Source organism: Panulirus ornatus, chromosome 11 (assembly GCF_036320965.1).
Source record: "Panulirus ornatus isolate Po-2019 chromosome 11, ASM3632096v1, whole genome shotgun sequence".
NCBI classification, from domain to species: Eukaryota; Metazoa; Arthropoda; class Malacostraca; order Decapoda; family Palinuridae; genus Panulirus; species Panulirus ornatus.
This window is the reverse complement of record NC_092234.1, coordinates 14531819-14548176: the sequence shown is the minus strand read 5'-3', so window position 1 is coordinate 14548176 and position 16358 is coordinate 14531819. Positions and strand designations below refer to the sequence as shown.

The 16358-nt window shown below is 40.1% G+C and overlaps 1 protein-coding gene across 9 annotated transcripts in view; it reads left to right on the top strand.

The window, feature by feature from the left end:
- Positions 1-11330, top strand: part of Larp4B (La-related protein 4B) — a 276157-nt gene extending 264827 nt beyond the window's left edge. For all 9 annotated transcript variants that reach the window (XM_071666630.1, XM_071666631.1, XM_071666632.1 and 6 more), the window contains one exon: positions 5346-11330. In XM_071666630.1, coding sequence (XP_071522731.1) covers positions 5346-5485 — 140 coding nt within the window. In that variant the 3' untranslated portion in view covers positions 5486-11330. The remainder of the gene's footprint in view (positions 1-5345) is intronic.
- Positions 11331-16358: the final 5028 nt, after the last annotated feature.

The window sequence follows — 16358 nt, the reverse complement described above, 5'->3', positions numbered from 1 at the left end:
GCGTTTGCAAGGTAGCGCAAGGAAACAGACGAAAGAAATCCCCCCCCCCCCCCCCCCCCCCCACACACACACACACACACACACACACACACACACACACACATGTATATACATAAGTCCACACACACAAATATACATACCTACACAGCTTTCCATGGTTTACCCCAGACGCTTCACATGCCTTGATTCAATCCACTGACAGCACGTCAACCCCGGTATACCACATCGCTCCAATTCACTCTATTCCTTGCCCTCCTTTCACCCTCCTGCATGTTCAGGCCCCGATCACACAAAATCTTTTTCACTCCATCTTTCCACCTCCAATTTGGCCTCCCTCTTCTCCTCGTTCCCTCCACCTCCGACACATATATCCTCTTGGTCAATCTTTCCTCACTCATTCTCTCCATGTGCCCAAACCACTTCAAAACACCCTCTTCTGCTCTCTCAACCACGCTCTTTTTATTTCCACACATCTCTCTTACCCTTACGTTACTCACTCGATCAAACCACCTCACACCACACATTGTCCTCAAACATCTCATTTCCAACACATCCATCCTCCTGCGCACAACTCTATCCATAGCCCACGCCTCGCAACCATACAACATTGTTGGAACCACTATTCCTTCAAACATACCCATTTTTGCTTTCCGAGATAATGTTCTCGACTTCCACACATTCTTCAAGGCCCCCAGAATTTTCGCCCCCTCCCCCACCCTATGATCCACTTCCGCTTCCATGGTTCCATCCGCTGCCAGATCCACTCCCAGATATCTAAAACACTTCACTTCCTCCAGTTTTTCTCCATTCAAACTCACCTCCCAATTGACTTGACCCTCAACCCTACTGTACCTAATAACCTTGCTCTTATTCACATTTACTCGTAACTTTCTTCTTCCACACACTTTACCAAACTCAGTCACCAGCTTCTGCAGTTTCTCACATGAATCAGCCACCAGCGCTGTATCATCAGCGAACAAGAACTGACTCACTTCCCAAGCTCTCTCATCCCCAACAGACTTCATACTTGCCCCTCTTTCCAAAACTCTTGCATTTACCTCCCTAACAACCCCATCCATAAACAAATTAAACAACCATGGAGACATCACACACCCCTGCCGCAAACCTACATTCACTGAGAACCAATCACTTTCCTCTCTTCCTACACGTACACATGCCTTTCATCCTCGATAAAAACTTTTCACTGCTTCTAACAACTTTCCTCCCACACCATATATTCTTAATACCTTCCACAGAGCATCTCTATCAACTCTATCATATGCCTTCTCCAGATCCATAAATGCTACATACAAATCCATTTGCTTTTCTAAGTATTTCTCACATACATTCTTCAAAGCAAAAACCTGATCCACACATCCTCTACCACTTCTGAAACCATACTGCTCTTCCCCAATCTGATGCTCTGTACATGCCTTCACCCTCTCAATCAATACCCTCCCATATAATTTACCAGGAATACTCAACAAACTTATACCTCAGTAATTTGAGCACTCACTCTTATCCCCTTTGCCTTTGTACAATGGGACTATGCACGCATTCCGCCAATCCTCAGGCACCTCACCATGAGTCATACATACATTAAATAACCTTACCAACCAGTCAACAATACAGTCACCCCCTTTTTTAATAAATTCCACTGCAATACCAGCCAAACCTGCTGCCTTGCCGGCTTTCATGTACATATATATATATATATATATATATATATATATATATATATATATATATATACACACACACAGACCTATATCTATATACACATGTACACATTCATACATGCTTGTCTTCATCCATTCCTGTCACTACCCCACCTCACAGGAAATACACACACACACCCAAGGCAAGGTAGCACCAGGAAAATGCAAAAAAATAAGACGCATTTGTTCACCCCCAGTCTTTAGCTTTCATCTGTAATGCACTGAAACTATGACCCCCTATCCACATCCAGGCCCCACAGACCTTTCCATGGTTTACCCTAGATGTTTCTCATACCCTGGTTCAGTCCATTGACAGCATGTCGACTCCATATACCAATTCATTCCATTCTTGCACGCCTCTCACCCTCCTGTATGTTCAGGCCCTGATTGCTCAAAAACTTTTTCACTCCATATTTCCCCTTCCAATTAGGTATCCCACTTGCCCCCTCCACCTGACACATATATCCTCTTTGTTAGTCTTTCTTCATTCATTCTCTCCGTATGTCCAAACCATTTCAGCACACCCTCTTCTGCTCTCTCCACCACTATTTTTCTTTCCACACATCTCTCTTACCCTTTCATGACTTACTTGATCAAACCACCCCACACCACATATTGTCCTCAAACATTTCATTTCCAACACATCCACCCTCCTCCATACAACCCTTCCTAGAGCCCATGCCTCACAGTCCCATAACATTATTGAAACTACTATTCCTTCAAACATGCCCACTTTTGCTCTTCAAGACAATGTTCTTTCCTATTACATAGTATTTATTGCTCCCAGAACCTTCGCCCCCTCCCCCACCCTGTGACTCGCTTCCGGTTCCGTGGTTCCATTTGCTGCAAGTCCACTCCCAGATAACTGAAACACTTCACTTTCTCCAATTTTTCTGCTTTCAAACTTACATCCGAATTAACTTGTCCCTCAACCCTACTGAACCTAATAACTGTGCTCTTATTCACATGTACTCACATACTTTTCCAAACTTAGTCACCAACTTCTGCAGTTTCACACTCAAATCAGCCTCCAGAGCTGTATCATCAGCGAACAACAACTGACTCACTTTCCAGGCCCTCTTATCCCCAACGGACTGCATACTTCCCCACTCTCCAAAACTGTTGCTTTTACCTTTCTAAATATCCCATCCATAAACAATTTAAACAGCCATGGGTACATCACACAGACCGACATTCACTGGGAACCAATCACTCTCCTCTCTTCCTGCTCATACATATGCCTTACATCGTTGGTAAAAACTTTTCCCTGCTTCTAGCAACTTAACTTCTACAAAGTATCTCTGTATCAACCCTATCATATTCCTTCTCCAGATCCATAAATGCTACATACAAATCTGTCTTTTTTAAGTATTTCTCGCACGCATTCTTCAAAGCAAACACCTGATCCACACATCCTCTACCACTTCTGAAACCACACTACTCTTCCCCAATCTGATGCTCTGTGCATGCCTTTACCCTCTCAATAACCTCCCATATAATTTCCCTGGAATACTCAACAAACCTATGTCTGTAGTTTGAACACTCATTTTTATCCCCTTTGCCTTTGCTTTCACTACCTTTTCTGTCTTAACCAAACCATTCTCCCTGACTCTGTCGCTTTGCACACCACCCTGACCACCCTACATCTGCAGCTATGTCATCAGACACATTCAACAAACCTTCAAGATACTCATTCCATTTCCTCACTCCATCACCACCTGCTCTCTCTCTCTCTCTCTCTCTCTCTCTCTCTCTCTCTCTCTCTCTCTCTCTCTCTCTCTCTCTCTCTCTCTCTCTCTCTCTCTCTCTCTCTCTCTCTCTCTCTCTCTCTCTCTCTCTCTCTCTCTCTCTCTCTCTCTCTCTCTCTCTCTCTCTCTCTCTCTCTCTCTCTCTCTCTCTCTCTCTCTCTCTCTCTCTCTCTCTCTCTCTCTCTCTCTCTCTCTCTCTCTCTCTCTCTCTCTCTCTCTCTCTCTCTCTCTCTCTCTCTCTCTCTCTCTCTCTCTCTCTCTCTCTCTCTCTCTCTCTCTCTCTCTCTCTCTCTCTCTCTCTCTCTCTCTCTCTCTCTCTCTCTCTCTCTCTCTCTCTCTCTCTCTCTCTCTCTCTCTCTCTCTCTCTCTCTCTCTCTCTCTCTCTCTCTCTCTCTCTCTCTCTCTCTCTCTCTCTCTCTCTCTCTCTCTCTCTCTCTCTCTCTCTCTCTCTCTCTCTCTCTCTCTCTCTCTCTCTCTCTCTCTCTCTCTCTCTCTCTCTCTCTCTCTCTCTCTCTCTCTCTCTCTCTCTCTCTCTCTCTCTCTCTCTCTCTCTCTCTCTCTCTCTCTCTCTCTCTCTCTCTCTCAAAGCATCTTTTTATACTCCGTAAAGTTTAATGACACACTCGCCCCAGTTCTCGTTTGCCCTCTTTTACAACCCTTGCACCTTCCTCTTGATCTCCTGCTGCTTTCTTTTATACATCTCCCAGTCATTTGCACTCCTTCCTTATATCGGTCAAACCCCACTATTTTCTCTTTCACTAACAACTTTCCTTCTTCATCCCACCACTCACAACCCTTTCTAATAAGCCCACTTCCTACCTTTCTCATACCACATGCCTTCACTGCTTCCCTAAATACATCCCATTCCTCACCCACTCCCCTCACGTCATTTGCTCTCACCTTTTGCCATTCTACACTCAATCTCTCCTGGTATTTCCTCACATATGTGTCCTTTCCAAGCTCACTTACGCTCACCACTCTCTTCCCAACGTTTTCTCCTTTTTGAAAACTCTACAAAACTCACCTTCGCCTCCACAAGATAGTTTTGAGACATCCCTCCAGCTGCCTCTCTCAGCATGATAACATCCAAAAGTCTCTCCTTTACACACCTATCAATTAACACTATCCAGTAATGCCCTTTGACCATCTCTCCTACTCACGTGTACTATGTATATCTCTCTTTTTAAACCAGGTATTCCCAATCACCAGCTCTTCACCATTTCCATTCGCAACACTTACCCCATGTACACCAATTATACCCTCAACTGCCACATTACTCGCCTTCAGATTTAAATCACCCATCACTAATACTGGTCTCTTCTATCAAAGCTGCTGGCACACTCACTTGGCTGCTCCCAGAACACTTGCCTCTCATGATCTTTCTTCTCATGGCCTGATGCATAAGCACCAGTAGAACACCCATCTCTCCCCATCCATCCATCCATTCATATCATTGTACTCCCTATCGCATTCCCACAACTTGTGCATCAGTAGTACCTCTTCCGCTTGTCCTCTAAAATCTTATTCATCTTTTGAATTTAATGTAATCACAAAGCCTTGCGATTTCTGGAGCCAGAATACCTAAAGATTTTGCTTGATTCCCATCATTTCATCCTTGGTCCAAGCAAAAAGCCTCCAATACCCGAACCATGGTTTTCTAGGAACTAAAGATCTATGCTCTGCCACCTCCCACTTTTGCTACTTTTGAAAAGAAGAGGATTTCTAGTACTTCTCTCCCATTTTACTGTAGTACTTTTTGCTGAGTATTAAAGATTTGGTAAATCATCTCTCTCCTCAATATTTTATTTTCTAATGAAATGTCAATAGTTTCTTGTGATTCTACAATAAGTATGTTTTACTTTTGTTTTTTATTCCTTAGATAGAGTATTGATTTCCCGTGATCGAGATGGCAAACCTATGAGAAGGGATGGACTGCCACGGGAGAATCGATTTTGTAATGACAGGGGCACTGCAGCATTTAGGCCCCGGGATTCTGCCAGACCTAAGTCACCGAAATGAAGCTAATTAGAGTGACTGACAACCCGAGACAGAGGCCGCCCACCAGGCTAGGGGACTGCAGCCAGGGATCATGAGACTTGGCAAACACCCTGGCTGACTCTGCCTTGTCCTATACACAGACCAACATTTAGAGCATGTTGCTGCATTGTTGGGGTGTCCTCTGGCAGCTGCTAAGTGGTGCAGCTTATGTGATGTGTCCCCAGCCTGGTGATCATACTCCCCACTTGTTGCCCAGTGTTCTGCTGCTGCAGTGTACATGGCTGCATCATCCTTCTCCAGTGCCTACGCTGTCTGCCATTTTGTGTACATAGTGATGACATGACAATGCTATTTGACGTATGCAATTTGCCCAACTGGAGAGTGTGTGACCGGTGCCAAATGTGGGGCAATCCTGCTTACTTGTACAGTTGAGAGTTTATTTTTGACTATGATAACCTTGTACATTATTGAAGATTTGGAAAGACACCCTCAGAACTTTGTGATTAATTCACCTAATATGTATATTTGAGTGCTTGTCTATCTTACGGCTGAATCAAAACAGATGTGACTAGTACTCTTATGGGACATTTTAGTTTTCCTTGAACTCTGGTGTTCTCACTGGTGCTTTAGTGAGGATCCTACACTTTCAAGCTGAAAATTGTGGCCCTTCATCCACTCTGGTTCATGATAGTGTTGTCGAATATAACAAACTTGTGGTTGCATTATTGGCACCTCCCATTTTTTGGCTGTGACCTAAGGAACAAGTTACTTGTAGTTGTCAAAGCATACTTGATCCCTTTAAAGAAAAAGAGAGGTGTAAACAAGAAACATTTAAGGACAGTGATTGTCCCAGGGGAATATCCTTTCCCCTGCCATGTATCCCCACAGTGACCCAGGTTGTGAGTGCGTGCCAGTGACAGACGCTATTTTAGACAAATCTGTGGGGATATATAACAGGTCAGGGAACATTTACCACTGGGTCTTCACGCAGACCATTGGTGATATGCAAGTGATAAATTGAACCTAAGAAGTGTGTTAACACTCGTGATTCAGTGGTATAAGTGTTAATGTACAGGAATAACTGCTATATAGGCAGACGTGTGACAATAAATGTGTTGCTAGTTGGTCGTTTAGGGAGTGTTTTTCTTTGGATGGCCTGTGTCCTGCAGCTGGACTCAATTTTGTGTCAGATCTTGATGTTTGTGGAAACAAAGAGACAGGACTTGTACAGAAGTGAATTATGTCCATATTTGTAGGAACCCTAAATTAGGGTTTGGTTTTATGAAGTACATTACATTGTTAACTTGGTATACGGGAGTGAGTGACAGACTGCCTGGTGGTGTGTCTCAGTGAACTGTATCCTGAGCCTGATTCTTTGTTATATATGGTACTGTACACAATCTCAAGTGAATTTTATCTTCGAATTGCTCTTGTTACAGAAGCATTTACACTACCAGAAATTGGATTGTCTTGAGTGTTGGATAGTAAAGATTTTATTACAAAGTAATGGCTTCCACATTTTCCATTTGCCATTGTAATTGCAGATAGTTGTGCTCGTCTCGAATTGCTTATTGGCCACTGGGCATAAAGCATAGCCCAACTCCGACAGTAAAGCTTGGCAAGTAAATGGCTTGAAAAATTTAATACATAACCGTTATAGAATTTAGGTTTGAGACAAAGAGCCAGCCTCAAAAGACATAGTTACATTCATTGTTGATCTGATACAAAGAGGTGGTCAGTCAACCTTTGGCCAATAAATAGCTTTGAACCCTGCATGCGAGCACATGGCTTTATTGATGCATGTTTGCTGTGAATGATGTATTAATGGCCACACATCATTGTTGTTAAGAAGGAGACTATGATTGGCTTGATTTGATTTTAAAATGTATTGTAGCTCGTATTTACAGCAAGTTCAGTTATATGGTGTTAACTCTTAACTTAGTATCAAAGCATTTACAGATCAATAGGTCATTGGAGGATGACAGTAACTAATTGTATGGTTGTGTTTCAGGTACCAACACTGTTTTAAGTTCACTTATAGTTTAAACTTGAGGTTCTGTTATCTTCCATTGTACCTCAAATTCATACAAGAAACTGTTGATTCCTCTTGTGGCTTGAATCTTTGTCTTAGTAGTTTTCATTATTTTGTAAAGTTTATGTTTAAATCAAATCCCTTGTAACACATGGTGCGGCCAGTATGATTGAATTGCCCAGAAATGGTACAAACAGTCAAGTTTCCCCCTAAGCAAAATTGTCGAGATTACTAAATATGTTATTACCTTGTAGCAACTCTCTATTGTCAGTTTATTTCACCTCCTCTTATGTATATATTATATTATACTATATTATATATATATATATATATATATATATATATATATATATATATATATATATAAAGTGGAGGATAAAGCATAATGCTTATATGCAATTGTAATTGGAATAGAGCCAAAGGCTATGTGTCCATTCTCATGATATTTGGCAGGGAAGATAGCCTTACTAATTTATTGCCTGTGTTTTTCGTGTGTCATTTGCAGCCATTACAGGAATATACAAACTTAGTTTCATATATATATGTATATATATATATATTTATATTTTTTTTTTCATACATATTCGCTATTTCCCGCATTAGCGAGGTAGCGTTAAAAACAGAGGACTGAGCCTTAAAGGGAATATCCTCACCTGGCTCCCTTCTCTGTTCCTTCTTTTGGAAAACAGAAAAAGATGGGAGGGGAGGATTTGCAGCCCCCACTCCCTCCCCTTTTAGTCGCCTTTTACGACACGCAGGGAATACATGGGAAGTATTCTTTCTCCCCTATCGCCTGGGATATATATATATATATATATACATGTTATGATTTCTGTTTGCTTCATTGGAAGAACAAGTTCTTAATATACACTGCAGTCTTAAAGAAACGAAACATTATTCTTTTTTTAACATTTGTTTTGAATAAAAGTAGTTGGAAGGTAAACCTTGTTAATTGATGTAAATTCTGTTTCTCATTCATTATTTACATAATGCGCACACATGGATATCTACTGTTAATGCATGAGATGATTGTGATTTGTTTTATTTTCAGCACCAAATATAAAAATCCATACATCAATATGTATTACAGAGTGACAGTATTTGAAGGTTTTTCATATTTTTGATATAGAACAGAGGACTGGGCCTTTGTGGGAATATCCCTCCCCTTTTAGTCGCCTTCTACGACACGCAGGGAATACATGGGAAGTATTCTTTCTCCCTTATCCCCAGGGATAAATACTTATTTATATATTTACATATACCTGAAAAAATAATTTTTAGGCCTCACAAATAACTTTACCCCTGCATGGAATGTCTACTTTACCCACATACATATAAGTATATATAATGGGAATGAATAAAGGCAGACAGTATGAATTATGTACATGTGTATATATGTCTGTGTGTATATATATGTATACATTGAGATGTATAGGTATGTATATTTGCGTTTGTGGACGTGTATGTATATACATGTGTATGTGGGTGGGTTGGGCCATTCTTTCGTCTGTTTCCTTGTGCTACCTCGCTAACGCGGGAGACAGCGACAAAGCAAAATAAATAAATAAATATATATATATATGTATATATATATATATATATATATATATATATATATATATATATATATATATATATATATATATATATATATCCCTGGGGATAGGTGAGAAAGAATACTTCCCATGTATTCCCTGCGTGTCGTAGAAGGTGACTAAAAGGGGAGGGAGCGGGGAGCTGGAAATCCTCCCCTCGTCGTCCTCTCTTTCTCTCTCTCTCACACAAAGAGAAAGAAAAAAAAAAGGAACAGAGGAGGGGGCCAAGTGAGGATAATCATAACGCTACCTCGCTAACGCGGGAAATGGCGAATAGTATGAAAGAGGGAATATCCTCACCTGGCCCCCCTTCTCTGTTCCTTCTTTTGGGGGGGGGGGATACTTCCCACATATTTCCTGCGTTTTGTAAAAGGCGACTAAAAGGGAGGGGAGAGGGGGGCTGGAAATCCTCCCTTTTTCTTTTTTGTTTTCCATATAAATATATTTATATTTATAATATATGTAATGTATATATATATATATATATATATATATATATATATATATATATATATATATATATATATAATGTGTGAGTGTGTGAAGTCTTACTTGATTGTAAATTTTTTCCTCGTCTTCCTCCTCTTAAATTGTTTGCCTCTGCTGTATATTTGGATTACTTGTCGAAGTGCCGAGCTCATTACATTCGTGTGTATATATATATATATATATATATATATATATATATAGGGTCAAAATTTATTTTGCTGGTTATGTAAGTCATCTCGGGAAGGGTATTTATTTCTTGATGCATTTTATGTCTGATTAGGATTAAAACTTACTTCCAACAACCTGTAATGCGAAGCTGAAAAACTTTTCTGTTGGGTGGCACATAGAAGGTGGAGGCATCTGGCAGATGTCCAGTAGTGCATCTGCAGCTTTACCTAGAATTTTTTATCAGATTGCATTTAAATATTGTTGATAATGTAATTTTAAAGACTGGTCATGCAGAAGTAGCAACCTCAATTTGTGAAGTGTCTAGGCAATTAGATGCAATGATTGGTGTCTGCAAACACACCGGTGCTTTATGAAGCTTGACTGGTTAGAAAATCAGGAATGCGGACAACTTTATCATAATGTCTCTTGGGCTAGATGTACCACCTTTGGCTACCCACTTGGTGCAAGAAAAAGCAAGTGTCAGTAGTAGAGGGATCTTCACTATGGGCTGTTTGAGCAGTAAGTATACCAGTGTTACCATATATAAAACCTCAAGGTACACAGGGATATAGAATTACTTTCTTTCTGTCCCCCATTGAAATGTTCAATGCATTCTGTAAGACATTAACCATTGTGAGCATCACAGGAACTCAGGAATTCCGACTGTCAGATGGCAGTGAATGGGCACCTTGAGATTGCTTATTGGGATGATGTCTGTCTCACTGATTCTAGGTGCTGATCTATGTTGCAAGGAAAATATTTATGCCTACGTTATGAATGTGTATTATGAGATTATTTCAAGTTCCAAGTGTGGATGTCAGTCTTGCTGCCTGTCAGTGGTAGACTATCCACGAACTTAATTGTAACATGGTTATGTGAAATGTTCCACAGGATTTCCTCTGCATTTTGGTGAGGTAGCCATGTGGAAGCTTCCCATTTATGCTCCATCATTTGAAATGGACATAACTGTATTGTCATCATTATAGTGATGTAATATTTGCTCTCAAATGATGTTAATAATCCTGATATTCTGTGCGCCTTGTTCAACTTATGTTCCAAGTGGTTATACATAATACTGATGCCAATATGCAAGATGTATGAAGTGTGAAGTGTGTGTGTGTGCGCGCGATCTCATCATGTATTTAAACTTAATACAACATGTATAAAACTCACCATCTCCTCGAGTGATTCTCTGGACAGACTGTGAAGGAGTAAGCCAGGGTATATAAAGTAGTAGTCTGTAAGAACACTTCCAATGCTGTCACTACATCATCACTACCTTTCTCACTCGCTCAACACAAAACATCCTCTGTTTCTGTTAAGAATTTAGTTTGAAAAATAAATTTCGCATGTGGTTTTCAGTGGAAAAGCTTTTAATCAGCCTTTATTACCAGATGCACTTTGTCCATTTCAAGAAGTTTATTTCATTGGCTGTGTTTTAGTGAGCTGTCCATAGATTTACTCTGCAATTTCACTTATCATGTATTATAAAAAAAAATTGTGAGAATGTAATTGTTCCATACCTGGGAAAGGTTGGATGCTTGGATATATTGTTCTGGTAAAAGTGACCAACTTATCAAAATATAGTGTGACTTGTCCTTCCTTCCTCTAAGACCTTGCTTTAAACCAAGATGTGTTACTGAAGAAAAAGTCAAACTTAAAAACTTACTATGCCCTCATTTCACTGGTCACATTCGGTCCAGTGGATTAGTCTGTTTGGAGTTCAGCTGCCAAACAGAGCTCTTTTCACTTGAACTGAATGATTTTCACTATAGTAATGAAACTGAAGTGAAAATAACCAGGTGGTATAAACCATTTGAGTACTAAAGGAGGAGGTCTTAACTTGTGAATTGGGAGTCCAGGGCCTTGGCAAAGCAGCAGCCACCACTGATTGTTTTACACTGGTAGTTTTTTTTGAAGAATTCCTGTAATGGAAGAAATGCCTTCACATATTGAGAGGATGGTTATAAAAAGAGAAATGGAAATTATGAAACAATTTTTTTACATCACTTTTCCAATGTCTTGAGTATACTAATCAGGGAGTTCAAAGAGGCCTTCTGTGACTATACCAGTGCAAGGAGTCATTATTATGTTTCCATATGTATAGGAATGGCATCACATGATGTTACCCTCTCATTTCTTTGTAGCTCAATAGTTGGTGTTGGAATTTGTCGTATTATTTTGTGATTTACAGCTGTGGGACCCGGGACCAATACATTCGTGTTTAGTTTAAGCTTAGGAATTTAAGTGTGTTTTAGATATCAATGTGAACTTAACGGCAAATGGGACCATGGAAGCAAAAGCGAGTCATAGGTTGGGGGAGAATGTCCTAGGAATGTTTTGAAGGAATGGTAGTTTCATTAGTGTTATATGGTTGCAAGGCATAGGCTATAGATAGGGATGTGTTGGAATGCTTGACAACAATATGTGGTTTGATCGTGTAAGTATTGAAAGGTTGAAAAGTGGAAATAGTGTGTGGTTACATGAGAAAGACAGGCAACAGGAGGCCTGATTGGCCCACGACTGGGTTGTCTTGTAAAAAGAAAAGAAAATATAATTCCGCTTAGCAGTTTTTAAGCTATCATTGACTTCCCTCTGCTACACATTAACCATCTAGTGTTACAGTTGCCGCTGTTGTTGATAAGTTTTTCTCAATATATCTATTAAAATATTTGTCTTAACGATTTTGTCAGACAATCTCTCGTCGCATCCATTCTAGGTAACTCAATTTTTGTGCCGTGAGTGCTAGTCTTACCTTTTGGCAAAATGATAGGAGCATTAGATGTATATAGGGCGACTCTTCTTATGTCAGGAGTACTAGGGCAATGTCTCAGGCTGATATGCAATATATATGGATTAGATTATCTTGGATACTGGCTATTGATTTTTGAAATCCCCATGATTGACACAGTTAATAGATTATCCTTTTTGTATTTTCATCAAGAATTCTTTATGAATTTGGACGTAAGAAATATTCTTTATATACAAACAGTTTTCATATTCCTGTGTTAGCAGTGAAGCTTGGGAATTGTTATAACTTGTGAACACTGTTATAGAAAATCGCTTTATTGTAAATAATAGTTTAAAGGAATTACTTAATTACCAGTAAAGAACATTGGTAGTGGTAAGTGATTTTGGAAAGGGCAAAGGCACCAAATGTAAAGATTGGTACATGTAATATGTAAGCCTTTGTATTTTCATGTAGGTACTTGCATACTTGAATGCACTCTGAGGTTAGCCCATCTCTTCACTAATTAGGTTTGCTGTAGACAAAGCATTTTATTTTACTTGACCATTTTTTTGTTTACATGAGGCATTTTTATTTTTGGTGGTATAGGCTGAGTATCCCTTATTCGAAATGCCTGAGACCAGAAGTTTTGGATTTTGAAATATTTTCATGTGTGAAAAACAGGATGATATGGAAACAAATGGGTTAGAGCTGAGACATACCTCAACGATCTGAACATTCAGCGATCTTCTTCAGGAGATACTGATTCCAGTATTCGGTGGGACTGTGTTCCCAGCAAGTGCCAGTTGTCTCTGTTGGATTCCTTGGCGTGTTGCTCTCTCTATTAACTGCCTCCACCCGTTCACAGCGATCTACGCTGTCTAAGGCGATCAGATGAACCCAGACCTTGTGTTAACGTGCTTAATGCCTTCATCTGTGGAAGCTCTCACAATATCACTTGGAACAGGGAAATTTTTTACCCACGCCAGGTTAGCCAGTATTGAAGGGGTGGACCTAGAGGCATATTGAGAAAAGGATTTGAGAAGAGTCCCTCGAATGTGTTGTGGTCCAGGGGAGTGGTGAGAAGTCAACGTGGTTGTGTATAGTTCAAACTACCTTTGTTATTAGCTTTAATGGAGTGGACATTTTTTGAGATGAGTTGGGTAACTTGGTTGTAGTGTAATATTTTACTATAATGAGGAACAGGTTGTGTTTAGATTTAGATATTTGGAAATAGTTTAGTAAGGATGGTAGTTGAGTCATTGAAGGGAGGAATCTTTGGCGTATTGGAAATTTAAATGGGATATTCTTTTCTGAAAGACAGAGGTGTGAAATAATGAGAAATGTTTGTTGTAAAGCGAGGGGGATTTATGAAAGTGTATGGTCGTGTGGAATATAGTATATTATAAAGACGTAGGGATACAGTCTGGAGGTAGAATAGTTATAGTACGGGAATTGGATGGATGCCAGAAATGGGTATGATAGGGAGCAAAGGGGAGTTATCTGGGGATGTGTACATAAACTATTGATATGGATGGAGATTGTCCCGCCTTACAAATGAGTGAGAAGCTGTTGTGGAACAGCTCGCTCCACTTAAAGGCGGTATGGATTCCTCAACCTGCAAGGCTATATGATCTTGATTTTTTGAAGAACTTGAAATGTGAAAATTTGATTACCCTTATGACCCATGAGTGGTATGATCTGCCCTGGCATATTTCCCTTCCTTTCTCTCCATCTATCTGTTATTTTTAAGTACATTGTATCATTAATTCCATATGTCTGTGCAAGTATTCATTTATTTATGATTGCCATTAACCGCGTCAGCAAGGTAGCTCCAGGAAACGGATGGTTGCCATTAACCGCGTCAGCAAGGTAGCTCCAGGAAACGGATGAAGAAAGCCATCCGTTAGTACACATGTACATATTATTGACTCCTCGCCTTCATCCATTCTCGGTGCCACCCCGCCACACAGAAAACAGCATCGCCACCCCTTCCGTCAGCAAGGCAACGACAGAAAACAAAGCCAAGAAAAAAAAAACGCTCACACTCGGTCTCTGCCTGTCATGTGTAATGCACCGAAACCACATTTCCCTATTCAGGCCCACGTTTCCATGGTTTACCCTGAACGTTTTACATACCGTTTCAGTCCATTGACAGCACGTAGACCCCAGTATACCACATCATTCCAATTCACTCTTATTTCTTGCTTCCCTTTCACCCTCTTGAGTGTTCAACACTGATCGCCCAAAATCTCTCTCACTTCCGCTTCTTGTTCCCTCCACCTCTGACACACATCGTCAACATTTCCTCTCATTCGTTCCATATGACCAGTTAATTTCAACACCATTTTCTGTTCTCTCAACCACAGTTTTTTTATTACACATCTCTCGTACCCTTTCATTACTTTATCGAACCACCTCCACATTGTCCACAAACATTTCATTTCCAACACATCTACCCTCCCTACAACCCTATCTATAGCCTATGCCTCGCAATATGATTTTGCAGGAACTACTATTCCTTCAAACATACCCATTTTTGATCCCGAGATCATGTTCTTTCTTACTATGTTGCAGGAACTAGTATTCTTTCAAACATGCCCATTTTTTATCCCGAGACAATGTTCTTTCTTACCACATTTTTTATCACTAGCAGAAGCTTGGCCTCCTACCCCATCCTATGACTCGCTTCCGCTTCCATGGTTCCATTCGCTGCAAAGTCCAGTCCCAGATACCTTAAACACTTCCTTTTTTTTTTTTTTTTTTTTTTTTTTTTTTTTTTTTTTCTCCAACTTGTCCCTTACCCTGCTGAACCTAATAACCTTGCTCTTATTCGCATTTACTCGTGACTTTTGTCCTCTCGCATTTTTCGAAACTTTACATTTCTCACTCTAATCACCCACTAGTGCTGTATCATCGAATGACAACAATGGACTCGCCCATCAGTGCTGTATCATCGAATAACAACAATGAACTCACCCACCAGTGCTGTATCATCTAATAACAACAATGGACTCCCTTCCCATGCTCTCTCATCCCCAACGGAGTGCATGCTCACATTCAGACACCCTAATCTGAACTTTCGAGGAGAATGAGCACTACCAGCTTGTCTCCTTCCTTACAAGGAAATATTAAGAATAAAGCATGAGAGAAAAGTGTATGGTGGACATGATGATGTAATCGACTATGTTGCCGTTGACGCATTAGGTATTGATATACTTGATTAGAAAGTGTAATCATATGCTAAAACTAATTAATACTGCTAAACATGAGTAGCTGGAGTAAAAAAAAAAAAAAAAAAAAAAAGCATGCTACCATTAGTTTTAGCCCCATTCTGACAAAAAAAAATATACTCTTGCGTAAAACTTATTCCGCAATTGAAGCAACAGGCCATTTATGGTATAGGAATTTTAACTAAAAGATATGACTACAAATTGAACAAATTATGATCTGCACCCCAGTATTGTGACAGTATCAAGACGCTTGGTACAAGTTAATGGTAGTGTTTTCGTGAACTTCGGTGACTATAGTAATATGTTGAAGTACATCAGCAGGGGTTTCTTTTGATAACCCTTCAGACCCAGTCACATTAGGTAAAGTAGAGAGTATCCCTCCGACTTTGTCTCAGAACATAGAGTATTCAGCCAGTGTTCTAACCTCTCAATGTTCAACTTAGAGAAGATAGTATGAACGCAGTGTATGGAGCCGAGAAACGTTTAAACATGGAAAAGCCTTCCATTCAGATATCCACACGTCAGATTCCCAAAGGAAACTAAAACTCCTTCATATTTCTATTTTAATCTGAGGAAGACGTGAGAGCTCTGACACGGACCCATGTAATAAAGGCAGACAGGTCTTTGTATGACTAAGCTTCTTTACACC